This window comes from Phalacrocorax carbo, chromosome 23 (assembly GCF_963921805.1).
Source record: "Phalacrocorax carbo chromosome 23, bPhaCar2.1, whole genome shotgun sequence".
Classification (NCBI taxonomy): domain Eukaryota; kingdom Metazoa; phylum Chordata; class Aves; order Suliformes; family Phalacrocoracidae; genus Phalacrocorax; species Phalacrocorax carbo.
In genome coordinates this window covers 692125-707559 of record NC_087535.1, presented here as the reverse complement: position 1 = coordinate 707559, position 15435 = coordinate 692125, and the positions used below count along the sequence as shown (strand labels likewise).

Below are 15435 nucleotides of genomic sequence, written 5' to 3'. Positions count from 1 at the left end.
TGGGCGGGCTTCCCCGTCCTGCTGTCTTGGAGCCAAGGCTCAAGCTGGGGTCAGGATCCCAGCTTGCTGCCTGAAGGGGCTGTGGATGAGTGGGTAGAGTGGCAGGCAAAATGCAGCATGCTCTTACCTCTCTGTCCCTGATAAACCCAGGAGTGGTTCCTCCAAGATCTTTTCCAGGATACAGCTATGCAGGAAAATATACTGGGACTAGAAGGCAAAGGCAGACAGCAACGTAGAACATTGCAGCACGCAGACAGCATGAAAGGGTGGGTATGGCACTGCCTAGTGGGCAGAGGGTGTCCTACATCCCTGCCCAAAAGGCCCCAGCTACTTCAATCTCAGAGCCCCTGGATCTCTCCACTGGGTCTGTCTGCCTGCCCTGAAGGGTCGTACTTGTCCCACCCCTGAATACTGGAAATATTAGATGGGCTGTGGCCATCACAGGCCAGTGACGTGGTGTGGGTTAAGAATTGACTACAAAGGGCCTGACCCTGCTTCTATGTGCTCTGGGGTGTTTCTGAGCCTCCTGGGAAGACTCTGAGACTACATGTTGCTGCTGCGGGTCTGGCAGCAGGTCATGAAGGTGCTGGAGACCCCCACAGATAGGCTGCTGCTTTGAGCAGCACTGTGGCACAGTGTCAGGCTGGGGACCAGCCGGGGGGTGCTGGGGCTGGCCGGCCAGCTCGTCTGTCTGCCAGCTCAGCTAGCTTTTATGGCATGAAGCAAGGGGCCTGGGGGAAGAGGGGGCAGAGGTCTTACCAGCGTCTGAATCATCAGGTAACGGTTCATCCGCAAGGCGTAAACAACACCAAATGTGTCCACCACTTTCTCCTGCTTCATCTGCTGCAGCAGCCAGTCCAGGGCAATGAAGGTGCCACTGCGGCCCACCCCGGCACTGGGACCACAGACAGCAAGAGTTAAACATCACCTGGCCCCACAGCCGATGGGCTCCCTTCCCACTGCTAGACAAGGCTCCCAGAGGCTGCACCCTGGGGCACTGGTCCCAACACAGCATGGGGCTGAGGAGCCCTTCAGGCTGCCCTGGGCTGGTGCTGACCATCTCCAGCTGGAACTGGGGGGCAGGCTGTGAGCAGACCTGTAATCCCCAGCGCCCAAGCAGGACACTCTCTACGGACCAGCTGTGCCTCCTGGGCACTGCTTTCCCTCCCACTTCGTGCACTAGTAGGACGCTTCTCTCCCGCTGTGCCCTCCTGCTGTCCCCCGGAGCAGAGCCTTGCCTGCAGTGCACAAGGGTCGGCCCCGTGTCCTTGGTGCTCTGGATGTGCTCCCGGACCAGCTCTCTGAAGGTCATAATGGAAGTCGTGGACTCTGGGATCCCATGGTCTGGCCATGCTGTGTAGTGCAGGTGGGACACGTGCCGCTCTGCCCGGAGACCCTCCTGCCGGTGGGGATGTTGGTGGTCGGCATGCCGCCCACTGGGACAGGGGCATGCGTGCACCCCACAGCCCTGGGAGCACCTGGGGTCTTGGGGACACCCGGCTCAGCTGCAGGGAACAGCCAATGCCAGCTCTGCTGCACTGCCTGGTGGATCCTGCCCCCCTGGCCTCCCCCATGGTCCCCTGCCATGCTGAGGCATGTGGAGGTGGTAAGGAGGAGACCTGCCTTTGGCTGCAGGGGAATGTGCCCTTGAAGCTTCAGGTTATATCCCAGTGCAGGGATGTGGAAAGGACAGAGCAAGGGTGGACAGCAGGGGTGAAACAAGTTGACGGTGACAGACTGTCACTATATGACTGTCACTGTGACAGTCACAGGGGACTGGGTCTTTGAACCCTGATAATGGCAGGGAAAGGAAATTATGCTACCATCACTGAGGAGAAACTCCACTGCATCCCATGCAAACCCCTAGCCTTTGACGGGTCCCCAGGTCCATCCTTTTGAGTCCTTACTCACGTGCCACAGTTTGAACTCGCGCATGGTCCACTCCTCGGAGCTGCTCTGCGTCAGCAGATGGACTTGGACCTGCCCGTAAGAAACTGGGGCAGATTCGGATGGCCAGTAATGATCACAGAGGACCTAAAGCACAGGCAAGACAGAGACCCAGTGATGACAGTGATGGCCCAGGTCCCTGGGTGACCTCTCATTCCCCTGGGAGCATCTGAAGAGCAGCAGCTGTGCAGGGAGCCAGGGCAGGTCTTGGAGAGCGGGCAGGGGTACATCCCCTACCCACCAGGAACATGGCACGACACTCCCCCACCTCCCCTTTGTTTGGATCTCAGCCTCCTCCAGAGAAAAGGTCCTGTGTGGGTCTCATCACCCCTGGAGACCAGAGGAACAGTGTCCATGTGAGATGTCTCATCCAGAGGCAAGTGGTAATTTCAGATGCTGCAGAAATATCTGAGGGTGATGGGCATGGTTCCAGCTAAGCTCCACTTCTGCCCCTTCCTACCCCAAGCTAATGCTGAGCTGCACACATCAGCCTCTGTTCCCCCCAAACTGCCTTTTGGGGAAGCTGTGTGGCCTGTGCTCACCCGGAGTCACCTCTGGGCAGGGGTTGGTGGAGGGCACAAACCCAGCCCTGGGCTCAGCTCACACGGCCAGGTCTGGGCTTGGCTAGGGCTGGCACGTGGAAGCCTGGTGGTGCTGACCTACCCGCCCGTTCTCCATGCACACTGTCAGCATGATGATGTTGCAGACGTTCTGCTCCCACACCAGCCTCCAGAAGTCCTCTATTGTTTTCTTCAGGGGCCCCTGGGTGGCAATGAACTCCTGCTGGGATGTATAGCCCTGAGCAAGAGGCAGACAGGAGGAGTTGGCAAGTTGCTGAGGCAGGAGGATCCTGCCCTGGGACAGAGTCAGTGCCTGGTCTGCTTTTGTGGTAGAGGGAGAAATGCCCGTTGCCCTTAGCCCAGTTCCCAGGCAGCTGATCTCAGAAGCAGCTGATTTCACAGGAAGCATACGCTGCCCAACATGTGCTTTCTACATATTTGGAATAAAGATGTGATCCCAGCCATTTCCCTCCAAGCAGTTCCTCATTCAGCCTAACCAGGAAAGACAGATTTGGGTCTGTCTTGTGCTCCCTAGTCATTGCTGAAGGTAGGGCGAGCATGCAAGGTCTCAGGCTGCTTCTCTGCCTTTGCCCCTTTGGCACACACATGCCCCACGGATACACACACCCACACATGCATGCTGTGTGCTCTGCCTGTTACCTGAGAAAATCTCCCAGATGGGGGATGTGGGAACAGCTCCGGGGTTGTTCAAATGCAGCTGCACAGACCAGAAGGAGAAAGAGCAGACAGACAGATGGGCGCTAAGATGGGAGAGGATGGGAAGAGGATAGTCCTCAAGAAGAAAGCAGAAAGCCTTGCCAGTCTCCCCACACTCACACCTCTGCATTCACAGCACTTGCCATCTGATGATCTCCATCAACCCCTGCTAAAGGGCAACTATGCATCTCTGCCTGGCCCCCAACTCCTCGCCAGTCTGTGCCACCTGTGGCTTCAGTGGCAGCTCTTGCCCACCAGCCCTCACAACCTCAATCCAGGCAGAGATTCTCTGATGGTGCCCCATGGCCGTGTCTCTGTGGGGAAGGCAAGTGGGATCTCACAGGCATGAAGTTGGCATTGATGTAGTCTGAGTGTGGATCCTCCCCCAGGTGGCTCAGCTTGACCCGAGAGTGATCATCTGAAAGAGACCATACCTGTGTGACCCCACAAGGCAGCTCTTCACCAAGACATGGCCACCTCCTCTTCATCTGGGTGACCAGGAGAGGCCCCAGCAGCTCTGCTAGCTCCATGTACGCAGCCATCAGTGAGGCTCTGTGCTTGACCAGGCACCCTCTCTCTGGAGAGGTGAGCATTGCCTGCCAGCTGGGTTAGCAGGGGGGTAAGAAAGCAGATCTGGTATCATGAGGCTCATCAGAGCAGCCATGGGACACTCAAGGTCCCCCTTTGGTCTCTAGCTGGGACCCATCCCTGAGCTGGGCTCACCCAGCACCTGCCTGGCAGCCTCCTGGAGGAGCTGAGGGGGGTTGTCCCTCAGCCCTGGCTCAGCCCTTAAGCCTTGAGTCTCCAGCAGGTAAAGGGAAACTGAAACCCCTTGCAAGACACCCTCCTCCCAGGAGAGGACCCAGCCACGGTGAACCCCGCAGCGATGCAAGGTGAGCCCACGCCATGCAGTGCAGCATGAACTCCCACCCCAGGTCCTGGCAGGAGGAGGGAGGAGACAGCACTTACAGGGCAGCACGTGGGGATATCTGTTCTTGGAGACGTTGGCTGGTAGCTCAGCCTCTACCTTCGGCTGCTCCTTCCCAACTTCCTTCAGCTCCTGTAGGACAAGGGAGAGGATAAGCACAAGTGTCTCTCTGGAGAGCTCCTGGCCAACCCAGCTCCCTCCCCATGGCCAACGGCTGCGTCTGGTAGTTCAAGAGGGTCACCTATGCACAGGGAACTTCTCTACTCAGGATAGCCTGTATACCCTGAGCCATAGGTGGCTTTTCCCAGTGCCTTTTCCATCAGCAGTGTTTGTATTTAAAAGAAAACAAAGCCAAGATCAAGTATTGGGGAAAAAAATACCTTCTCATAGATCTACCAAGAAGCTCAGAGCATTTTGTGCTGAAAAACAGAAACATCTTGTGCTGCTTCTGCCTCTGTCCTCACTCAGAAGGCCAGAGAAGGGTGACGTGAGGAATGCTTGAAATCACTAGTGGGACTTTCAAAGGTGCTGGCAGCAGAACAATGCAGACTCTGCAGCTGTTGGCAGTGGGAGGCAGTAAAGCTAGCCAGGTGAATTTCCCAGCCTGGCCCTATAGCTCTGGGAGTGCTCCTCAGCCTTCCTTTTGGCTGCATGCCCTTTTCTAACACTGTCAAGGTGGATTTCATTGCAACACCACTAAGCATCTTTGCTTCCAGTCCAGTCCTGGGCCCTTAGCTTTGTCCACCAGCAGCTATGGACAGTGCTAGTTCACCTCATGCCACAGACAACACGTTTCTACCAGAACTTGAACAAAATGGGCTTTGAGCAAAGGAATTGATCACTTGGTCCATCCAAGATTGCCTGGTAGGGTGGCTGGATTGCTAGAGAGATAGGTTACTGTCTTTGGAGATGAGGAGTCCATACAGGCCACCCAACAGCTGGAGCATGAGCTACCTGGAGGGGAAGTTAAGTCTCATCTTTAGCAGGAATCTCATCTCACCTCAAACTCCTGGAAAAAAGCGTGGTTAGCACTTGCTGTCTTCATCTCATAGTACTGCTTGAAGTTCTGTATGGGAATTGGCCGATGGACATTTCTGCATGAAATGAAGTCCAGAGGAAAACTTGCCTTAGCTATTGGGAGGTCTGGCAGGCCAGTCAGGTGGCCAGTGAGACAGCCCAGCCTTGAGAACTGCAGTACCTGGGTGCACACACACATGGATGGTTTATAGCCCACGTCACTGCCCAGGGAACTGGGATCAACAGAGCATTGTTTAATTATCGGGAGGGATTTCAGGATGGTAAGGATATTCTCCTACTGCAGAAGCCTTGCAGAGGAGGTATGGACAATGCATTTCCACTTCTATTGACTTGGAATGGAGCTGGGCAATAAATACTGAACATGGGAAAGCCTATGATTTAAACAATAACTGAAGGAGAGGAGAAAGTTGGATTTTTCCTGAGTCAAAGTATGAGAAAGGAAGTAAGTGAAGGACTCTGGGACCTGCAGTGGGGACGTGCAGATAGGGAAGGCTCCAGCACTCACCTCAAGCTGTAGGTCACCATTTCCTGGGGCAGGCTGCTCTTCTTGGTTCTAGAATCAAAGAATTGGAGATGTTACTCTTCCCTGTGGTGCAGAGACATGCTGTGAGCGTATTGTGAACTGCTGGCTCAAGGAGCGCTTGTGAGCAGACAGCTCACATCAGGCACACTGCCTCGTGCACGTGTAGGTTCTGTGAATTAACTGCACTCAGACAGCTCCCCTCTCGCCTCTGCCTTTTGCTTCTGTGCTTGCCAGGCAAAACTCCACTGGCGGGTGTCCTAGTTTGCCTAAATCTCATTTTATACCCTCTCACTGCTCTTCCTCCTGGCCTGGCATAGAAGGCTGGGTTTCTCAGCCTGCACCCACCAGGCAAGAGACGGCTCATCCTCACCTCTTTGCTCTGAGCTGTTTCCAGTAGACCAAACCAAAAATAGCTGCAAGTGTCAACAGAAATCCCACAACGATTCCAGCGATTATTGGCATTGAGAGTGGAGTTGCGTCTGCACCAGACCCAGCTGCTGGAACCAAAGAGATAGGATGGACAGAAGTAAGAGTCAGCAAATGGCTGCACTTTATTTATTATATTTGCTCCAGCCTACGCTCTCCCTCTGGCTCGCCTTTGTCAGGTTGTTAATTGGCTCTGACCTGCACAGCCAGGTAGAGAAGACGCCATTCTCCATCTTACCTGAGAACATGGTGAATGTCACTGCAGGGGCTACTGGGTCATACTTGGTGAAGGCAGCGATGCTGAACCTAGGGCAAAGCAGAGTCCCGCGTCAGGGGCAATCTGAACTGAGCACAGCTCCCATGCAGCCAGCAGCAGGAAGACCCAAGGGAACAGGGCAGCTGCCTCTGTTTTGAAGCTGGTTTTCTGGTAGGGATTTAAGGAATGTATGGAAATGGTCTCTCCTCCCTTTTCTGCCTCTTGGACAGAAGTAGGGAAAGACAACAGTACGCAGGGAAAATCAAGCTGGGATGACTCACCGTCTTAGTTCGTGTCAACCCACTAATTGGGTTGACTTGAAAGAGCTAAGCCTGGGTGACTGAAACAGGGGCCCCTCAGCTGGGAGGGCTGAGCCCTTTCCCACACCCCTCTCCATGCACACAGAAGTGGCTGGGACATCCCCTTCCCGGTGGAGATCTGCCCTACACCCCTCTCGTCCCAGAAGTGTGCGCGCCAAGCCGCACAGCTCCCTGCAGAGCTGACTTCTTTCTAAGCAGGTAACCTGGAAGGGTAGGCCTTCCTGTGTCCTGAATGCAAGCTAAGGGTTTCAATCACAGCTTTGGACTTTAGCAGCCGAGTGTTTGGGGAGCCCAGTGTGAGTCGCCTCTGGCAGCACCCCCGACAGCTGCCAGAGCAAAGACCTCTTTGCAAAGTGAGCCTGCAGATGCTGTGGCATGAGACATAAGGGCTTGTGGACAAATAACTCGCTGAAAGATGGGAAACGAGGGCTGGCTTTCAGAGTGGAGATGTGCTGTCAGAGGTATCTGCTTTTCACCACACTACTAACGATTAACTAGGAAAGCAGCACAGTTTACCGAGGGTACATATTGTTCAGGGCAGCCAAAATGAAAGCAAGCTGTGAAGAGGTGCAAAAGGATCTTCTAGTCCTGAGTAACTGGGCAGTTAAGTACACGTCATTCAATCTCAGTAGGTGGGCTAATGACACCCTGATGGGTCTGAATTAGCTATTACCCTGTGGGAGGTCAATGCTGGGGTGAAAATGGCAGCTGGGAAGCACGGAGGGCAGATATACACCCTCAGACTGGCTGGACAGTATTTTGGAGGCAGAGGGTTACCCCGCTGTGTTTGTGCTTTTGTTAAACTCCCCTCAAGGCTGCTGGCAGCTACAAGAGATGGGTCAGGCAGACCTTGGTCTGAGCCAGTGCGTTGCAACACGGACCCAGCTTGCACCCAGGCTGTCCCTTGTCTCAGCCGTGACGGCTGGAGCAGGAGGTGTCCTGGTTTTGGCTGGGATAGAGCTAGTTTTGTTTCTAGTAGCTGGTGCAGTGCTGCGTGTCGGATTTAGTAGGAGCATAATGTTGATAACACACTGATGTTTCAGTTGTGGCTAAGTAGTGCTTACACTAGGGAAGGACTTTCCAGCTTCCCATGCTCTGCTGGGTGCACGATCAGCACAGCTGACCCAAACTGGCCAAAGGGATATTCCATACCATATGACATCACGCTCAGTACATTAACTGGGGGGAGTTGGCTGGGTGGGGGACAGCGATACAGCTCAGGGACTGGTGGGGCATCGCTCAGTGGGTGGTGAGCAGTTGCATCACTTGTTTTTTTCCCTGGGTTTCGCTTCTCTCTCTCTCTCACTGTTTTCCTTTTCATTACATCATCATTATTATTATTATTGTATTTTATTTAAATTACTAAACTGCTCTTATCTCAACCCACGAGTTTTCTTACTTTTACCCTTCTGATTCTCTCCCCTGTCCCCCTGGGGTGGGGGCAGTGAGCGAGCAGCTGTGTGGGCCTCAGTTGCTGGCTGGGGCTAAATCACAACAGAAGGCCACATCTGAGGCTGCTAGCGTAAGGCTTGCCCTGCCATGCCCGAGGGTGAGTTGGGCAGGAGCAATAAAGAATAGATCGCAAACCTTCTGAATCAATTGGAGACTCTCCCGTGCCATCTCAGGGATCACAACGCCTGTGCTGGGCATGGGATGGCAGTGCATCATCATGCAATTTTCCTGCCACACATGATAATACAGGACCTAGGGAGAGCCCAAAGAGCTGTTTGCTCCTGATGATCCTGCTATGGGTGGGATTTCCAAGGGAATGGCTCTCTGGAAACTCCTTTTTATTCCCAGGAGAAGCAGCCATCTCCCACTCCCCTGACGCAGCCCAGTGTTAACACCAGTCTCTGTTCTCTGCCAGTGCTGCCCCAAACAGCAGCTTGAGTTAAGAGCCCCTGTACAGCAACTTGTGTAAATCTAAACCGACTCCATAAGAATCAATGTCAGCTTTTCATGTGAGCGCAGAGTCTGCACGTAGCAGAAGTAGAGAGAGCAAAGCAAAAGAGTAGAAAGGAAGGAGAGCCAGCAGGTCCAAACCCAGCACCAGGGACCTGGTCAAATATGACTTTGAATTTATGAATATTGTGATCTCTGTGTCTCATGGGGAACTTGGACTTTGTGTGTTTGCTACCCTCAACCTTTGAGCCCCTGATTCTGTAGGCACCACTCGAACTAATGTTACTGAATCTGCTTCATTTTTGCACTTTCTGAGTCTGCAGGTGGCTCTGAATCGCATGCAAAAGCCCTACAAATAACAGTATCCATTTTAGTTCTTACCCTGGAGGTGGACAACTGCCCAGCTCCCAAGGCATCACATACAGCCCTTGTCAGCCTCAGCTTTCACCACTGCTCTCCCCCTCCCTGCCCACTCATGCCGTCTAATATTCCCCGGTACGCCGGCCCTTGTATCCCTCGGGCGCTGCTTGGGGGGGCAGCCCCTGGGGCTCTGGGGAGTAGGAGGGTGAGGTGGCATCCTGGTGGCACCTTGCAGGACCTGTGCAGTCCCTTTTCTCCTCCAGCCCCTTCCCCTCAGGAGGGATGTTCACATCTCTCACCTGTACTGTTCATTGGCTTTCAGCTTCCCGTTGCACGTTGCCCTGGACTGGCCACACTCCTCTGTTCCCACTGGCACTCGCCAGGTTTTGGGGGTGCTCCTGGGGCTCGGATGGAAGGGATTGGGGATCAGCACAGCCAGGTAGGAGTCCTCTGTCCCGTAATAGTGGTCATACCATGTGCTGGACATGCTTTCCTGGGTGGGCCTCAGCACTGAAGGGGAATGTACAAGGTGACAGTGGTAGTCCCGAAGTGACATCCAGGGGACCTGCTTCCCTCCAGGGAGTCGCTGCAGATCAGGGTGTGCAGGGGCACTTACGTGAATCATTAGTGGTAGCAATGACACCATAATACTCGATCTGGCCATTCTCCTCGCTGAATAGGTCAGATGAGATGATAACTGTGGAGCTGGCCTCCACCTGGAAGATGTCTGCTTGCAAGGGTGGAGGCAGGGCTGGAAGAAAACCAGCAAGCGCAGCCTGTTAGTGTGTCCCTGTGCCCACGGACCCACCACACATTGCTCAGCCTGTGACTGGTCCCAGCATCATTGCTCAGAGCTCTGAACCACTGCACTTCGGTGCAGGACTGCATGGGGCTCACAGGCATCCGAGGGAGTCCCCAGGTCTAATTAGCAACACTGTGTGCCTTCTCTTGGGTCTGTGGCAAGGCTGTGGGGAAGAAGGGAACTCACCCTCCACTGTTGTGTTGCAGAGCAGAGTCACAGCCTGGCTCCTCATTGTGTTCATGCCCACTGTGCTCACAACAATTCGGTACGATGAGTTTGGCCTCAGCCCCTCCAGACTGGCCTCGCTCGCAGGGGCACTTATGACATACTTGGAGGTGGGAGATCCATCAGAAAGTCTCTCTGTCACCACCTCATAAACCTCCACATCTCCAGGAGAGCTGGTCCAGTTCAAGTAAAGGCTCCTTGACTCTGGTAGGCATTGCACATCCTCCACTGGCTTCGGCTCTGCAAAGGAGATATGGTGGGCTCTGTACTTAATGGATCAGAGAAATCCCAGCCTCAGCCCATGTGTCAGCCCAGAGCCACTGTGGTCCTCTACTGCCTGTCCCTAGGTCAATGGGAGAGGAGCAGAGCTGGACATCCGCGACCTGGGACCCTTCTGTGCCAAGGGCCACAGGACAAGGCAAATGGGTCAGGGCCTCAGCAGATGTCTTATAGGAGAGCTCTGCAGAGACTGCTTTGCTTCACAGGTGGCCATGCCACAGGGTGATGGGAAATCTCTGTGGCGAGGCTAGCTTAGGGAGCTGATGGCTACCAGTGGGTTATCTTGCTGGTTCTCCTTTCCTCCCACCACTTCCTACAGTTCTGTTGATCCTCAAGGACTGATCCTGTCTTGAGGCCACCCAGGCGTTTCTCCCCCTTCCAGCCTGCACTCCCCCATCCCCAGGGCAGCGCACACCTACCCATCGGCACTGCCAGGGGTTTGGTGCTGCTCCAGTAGGGCCCAGCCACGCAGCTCAAGGAGACAGAGTAGTTCCTCCCTGGGATCAGCCCCTGGAGGAGGTGCTGGACCTGCCCTCTGCCAAGGGCATGCCGCCGGGGCAGCGTGCTGTTCCTGGGATCCCGCAGCCACAGCTGGCAGTCGTCCTGCTGTCCAGAGACACTGTCCCAGGAGATGAGCATCGTGTTGTTCCCTTCAGCTACCACAGAGAGATTTTTAGGAACTGAGGGGGCTACAATGAAAACCACACCAGGGGAGAGTTACTGGCATGCAGGCACTCTCTTCCATCCTGTAGAGATGCAAGCAGAAGATGGGTAACATGTAAGGAAACTTCACGTGTTCAGTGATAACGTTTCTGCAGCTGCCGGCTGCCACTACCAGAAATGACCTTTAAATGGCAATTGGAGGAGATGCAGAGTGAGGAGCACGAGGAGGTGGATTCTTCCTCCTGCTAATTAGCATGTTTCATTAGAGACCTGCCTGAAGGGCTCTGCACATGACTCCCAGCACCCTGCCAGGGGCTGGCTGAGCGTGGGAGCAGAGACCTCTGGATTCCCCAAACAAAGTGCAAGGAATGTGGGGACAAGCACATGAAAAGGCTTATTGTGCTTATCTGCAATTTCCACATTCCTGAAAAAAAAAAACCCCAAGCCCAGCCTCCCCCTATCCCCCATGCCAGGAACGTTCTGAGTGCTGGCAGAAAGGCAGCAGGGATGGTGGGGTGTCCCCCCCGGCTGTAAGGCCTCGTGGTCTCCCAGGCAGTATTGCCCTGCTCTCCCCTCCACCAGGGGCTTGCACAGCCCATGATGCCATTGCTTCCGTGGTACCTACAGCCTCCAGGCAGCAGCCCTGGCCCTGGCACTAACCCTTCCCACCACAGGGGCTGAGCCTGCCTGGCTGGGGAAGGCTGAGCCTCACGCATGACGTAAGGACCGCCTGCTCTCCCCACTTACTTGTCCAGTCGCTGATGTTCCCCGCGGAGGCTGTGTAAGGCCCTGCCACCGACACCACTTCCAGCAGGTATTTGTGTCCTGGAGCCAGGCCAGAAAAGGTGAATTTGCTGATGCCTTTCCCAACAGACACATTGGCTGCCAAAATACCTGAGCCCGAGTGATACAGGAGGAGCCTGTAACTGTCTTGTCCTTGGGGTTCAGCTCGCCAGGATGCGCTCAGCCTGTTGGGATACCCCTGGTTTGTCATGTACACGTTACGGGGTGGCAGGGGGTCTGGAGAGACAGGACAGGAGACGTTGTCAGTGGAGGGTCTGAGGACATTGCCTGGTATCTTGGCAGTGTCATCAGAAGGGATGCACCACACAGGGCAGGGCACTTTGTCTCGGCTGGATGGCTGCATCCACCAGCCTGGAGGCAGCTAAAAGCAGCTTCTGCAAGCTTCAAGAGGTGCTTGTCTGAGCAGAGGCAGCCCTGTCCCAGCTGGACCGAGGTATCCAGGGATGGGAAAGGAGGGAGCACCCAGCTGGCTGGAGGGAAGGTGAATGTCCCTGTCTGCTGCTCCATGCCTCTCCTCCGAAGCACAGCCCCTGGAGCTGCAGCTGATCTAATCCAGGCAGGCGGAGCAGATGGTGAGGGCAGGCAGTGCCCTGCTCAGTGCCACAGCACTGATATACCCTTGGGTTCAGGCGGGGCTCGGGGTCTGCCATGGAGGTCAGTGGGGCCATGTCCTTTGCTGTGAGCCTTCATGACCGCCCAGCAAGGCACACATCACCCTCAGAACAGGGTACTCACATGTCCAGTTGCTGACGTTCCCTGCAGGTGTCCGGTAGGACCCTGCCGTGGACACCACCTCCAGCACATACTTGCTTCCTGGGGCCAGTCCCATGAAGGTAAAGTTGTGGGTGTCTCTCCCAAGTGAGGCTGTAGCTGTCACGGTGCCCAGCCGCGCGTGGTACAGGGTCAGTGCGTAGCCGTCTTGTCCCCCGGCCGTGGCTCCCCAGGACGCGGTCAGCCTGTCGGGGTGCCCCGTGCTCAGCAAGCGCACCGTGGCCGGGGGCAGTGGGCCTGGGGAGTCACCAGACCTGATGTTAGGGACCAGAGACTGGGCAGGAGGAAACACACTTGACAGGACATTGTGCGGCAGAACAGATGCTTGCTGAGGGCTGGGACACAAAGGCCCCCTCTGGCACACTTCTCCTCCTCACTTTTTCTCTTTTCCATCCCCATCCCACCTCGCCTTTAATGCTGCTCACCCTTTGTGGTCCCTCACATGCCAACCCTCCCTCATCCAGGTCACCCACATCCCCATAGCCCAGCTGGAGCGCCTTTGCCACCGCTGCGTGTGCACACGTCCTCCGGCACCCAGCTGGCATGCAGCTGCCTAAAATCTTTCGGGGTGGGGAGAAGTGCTGGACTAGCAAAGACCTGTTCTCCTGGGAGGACTGTGGATTAGCCTCTTCTGCTACACTGACTCATGGACCTTTATGGTAATGTCATTTCTACCTGCTGGAGGAGACTCAGCAAGGGTGCGAGTTCTCCTGTATACAGAGAGATGGGGCTACACGGGCAGAGGGATGTCTCTGCATGGGCACAGCTGGGTAACCCTACATGTCATCAGCATGTACTTGTGCAAGTCCACAGTTGAAAATCCATGCCCCTGTGAGGGTAACAGTGTGCCCGTGCACTAGCTGCTGCGTGTTGCAGCCATGCACGTATGCACGCACATCTCCAAAGGCACCAGAACCCCTGTAAACCTCCCAGCCCTCCTCAGGGCTGCCCAGTGATGCAACATCTCCCACCCCTCTGCAGAGGACGCTCCTCCGGGCACTCACGTGTCCAGCCACTGATGTTGGGTGCCGCTGCCTGGTATGGTCCAGCCGTGGCACTGGCCTCCAGGGAATACTCGTATCCCGGGGTCAGGCCCATGAAAGTGTAGTTGTGGGTGTCTCTCCTGAGTGAAGCTGCAGCTGCCACGGTGCCCAGCCGTGCCTGGTACAGGGTCAGTGTGTAGCCATCTCGCTCCCCTGCCGTGGCCTCCCAGGACGCGCTCAACCTGTCGGGGTGCCCCGTGCTCAGCCAGTGCACAGCAGCTGGGGGCAGCGGACCTGGAGAGGAAACACAAGTCACTGCCAGGAGCCACGTTCAGGCTGAGGGGAAGGAGGTGCTCCATGTCTGTGCCAAGCCTGTGCTGCAGGAGGTGGGTCAGTCCTGCAAGGTCCCGAGGGCTGACTTTGCCCTTGACTCTGTGGCAGCTGCCTCCAGGGACTGCGTCCTCCCTGGCGCTGTGGATGGCTGTGGACAGCCACCTGGGACACGGGTGGCCAGGCCACGGGGTCATGCACAGATTCCCCATGCTACATCCTGCAGGGCATGAGCACTGAGCGCGTGCATGGATGGGGGAGGAAGGCAGCATCTGGCTGCACCAGTATGGCCTCTGACTTGAACCACGACGGGGGAGATCTGGTGGAGGACCCCTGGCTGCAAGGAAAGCATCATACTCACGTGTGCAGTGGGTGAGGTTGGGGGTGCTGGTGTGGAAGGGCCCAGCTATGGCCCTCACTGCCACGCTGTAGCGGGTGCCGGGGCTCAGGTTCCTGAAGGTGTGACTCCTGGCATCCCCACCCAGCACCACGCGCCCAGCACGACTGCTGGAGGCTATGTCATAGACGTCCACCACATAGCTTTCTGCCCCGCGCCCTGTTGCTGCCCAGGAGACCTGCAGTGCTGCGGCAGACGGGCTGCCCAGGGTGAGGTTGGCAGGGGCCAAGGGATCTGGAAAGCAACAGGGAAACAGTCAGCCCCAGTGTGCCACTCCTCACTGCTCAGCGCTGTGAGCCGGCTGCTTTGCCCAGTGGTTCCTCACGCTCTGGCAGTGCCGTGGGCTGGACTTCCACTGCCACCTACCTACCTAATCCTGCTCCTGCTCCTGCTCCTGCTCCCACCCCCAGTTCCCACCGAGCAGTGGGCAGGCTGGCCACCAGAGATCCCCCCAGAGAGAAGCATGGGGACAAATGGGCTGACAGCACACGCGGCTCTGAGTGCAATATCCCCAGGGCTTGCAGCCGGACGCGGCAGGGGAGATACCCAGAGCCTCTGAGGTGGGTAGAGGGGATTGGTTCCGTTGGGGAAGGGGTGAGGACAGTGCACAGAAAGGTGGGACAACTACGTAGAAGCTAGGAGAGCAGCAGGGATGGTTTGGGATGGGGAAGGTGGTGGTGGGTGCTCTGCAAGGCTCACAGGGAGGCTCTGGGGCATAGTCTAACCTGTGTCTAACCCAGCCCATCATACTTACATGTCCACTGGGTGACATTGGTGGAGGAGGCTTCGAACGATCCCTTCACAGCAGTGACCTGAACAGCAAACCTGCTGCCTGCCTCCAAGTGAGTCCAGGTGATGTTCTGGGCATCCGGACTCAAGGTCTGGACCTGATCCCTGCTCTGGGTGCTGAGGCTATACAGAATAACACGGTAGTGGTCCCTCCTGCCTGGGGGCTTGTTCCAGCACGTGTAAAGCTCTGAGGAGCTGCCTGGGTTGGTAAGGCTCAGGTTTGTTGGTGCAGCAGGAACTGTGAGGAAAGACAGACATGTGATTCAGAGAGAAAAAGATCCAGTTCTGAACATGCAGCTGTCTCCGGAGGGGAGTCTTGCTTTTCCCAGGCAGCCAGCAGCAACCGGCCAGCAAGTGCTCTGTGTCCCTGTGGTACAAGAGGGCTGCCAAGAAGCAGAAGAAGACCACAGGCCAA

At 56.0% G+C, this 15435-nt stretch overlaps 1 protein-coding gene across 5 annotated transcripts in view; it reads right to left on the bottom strand.

Annotated features, from left to right (window-relative positions):
- The window catches only part of LOC104041842 (receptor-type tyrosine-protein phosphatase V-like), a 35143-nt gene that overhangs the window by 7678 nt on the left and 12030 nt on the right, over nucleotides 1-15435 (bottom strand). For 2 of the 5 annotated variants that reach the window (XM_064471915.1, XM_064471917.1), the window contains exons 12-31: nucleotides 14986-15258; nucleotides 14196-14465; nucleotides 13526-13798; nucleotides 12486-12758; nucleotides 11694-11966; nucleotides 10703-10972; nucleotides 9966-10244; nucleotides 9594-9728; nucleotides 9277-9487; nucleotides 6378-6445; nucleotides 6084-6210; nucleotides 5696-5743; nucleotides 5153-5246; nucleotides 4194-4284; nucleotides 3566-3642; nucleotides 2611-2745; nucleotides 1912-2034; nucleotides 1239-1399; nucleotides 760-895; nucleotides 128-207 (exon numbers count right to left, since the gene is read on the bottom strand). In XM_064471915.1, coding sequence (XP_064327985.1) covers nucleotides 128-207; nucleotides 760-895; nucleotides 1239-1399; nucleotides 1912-2034; nucleotides 2611-2745; nucleotides 3566-3642; nucleotides 4194-4284; nucleotides 5153-5246; nucleotides 5696-5743; nucleotides 6084-6210; nucleotides 6378-6445; nucleotides 9277-9487; nucleotides 9594-9728; nucleotides 9966-10244; nucleotides 10703-10972; nucleotides 11694-11966; nucleotides 12486-12758; nucleotides 13526-13798; nucleotides 14196-14465; nucleotides 14986-15258 — 3397 coding nt within the window. Of the gene's footprint in view, nucleotides 1-127; nucleotides 208-759; nucleotides 896-1238; nucleotides 1400-1911; nucleotides 2035-2610; nucleotides 2746-3167; nucleotides 3226-3565; nucleotides 3643-4193; nucleotides 4285-5152; nucleotides 5247-5695; nucleotides 5744-6083; nucleotides 6211-6377; nucleotides 6446-9276; nucleotides 9488-9593; nucleotides 9729-9965; nucleotides 10245-10702; nucleotides 10973-11693; nucleotides 11967-12485; nucleotides 12759-13525; nucleotides 13799-14195; nucleotides 14466-14985; nucleotides 15259-15435 lie in introns of those variants that run through there. The other 3 variants (XM_064471916.1, XR_010376088.1, XR_010376089.1) reach the window with 3 other exon arrangements.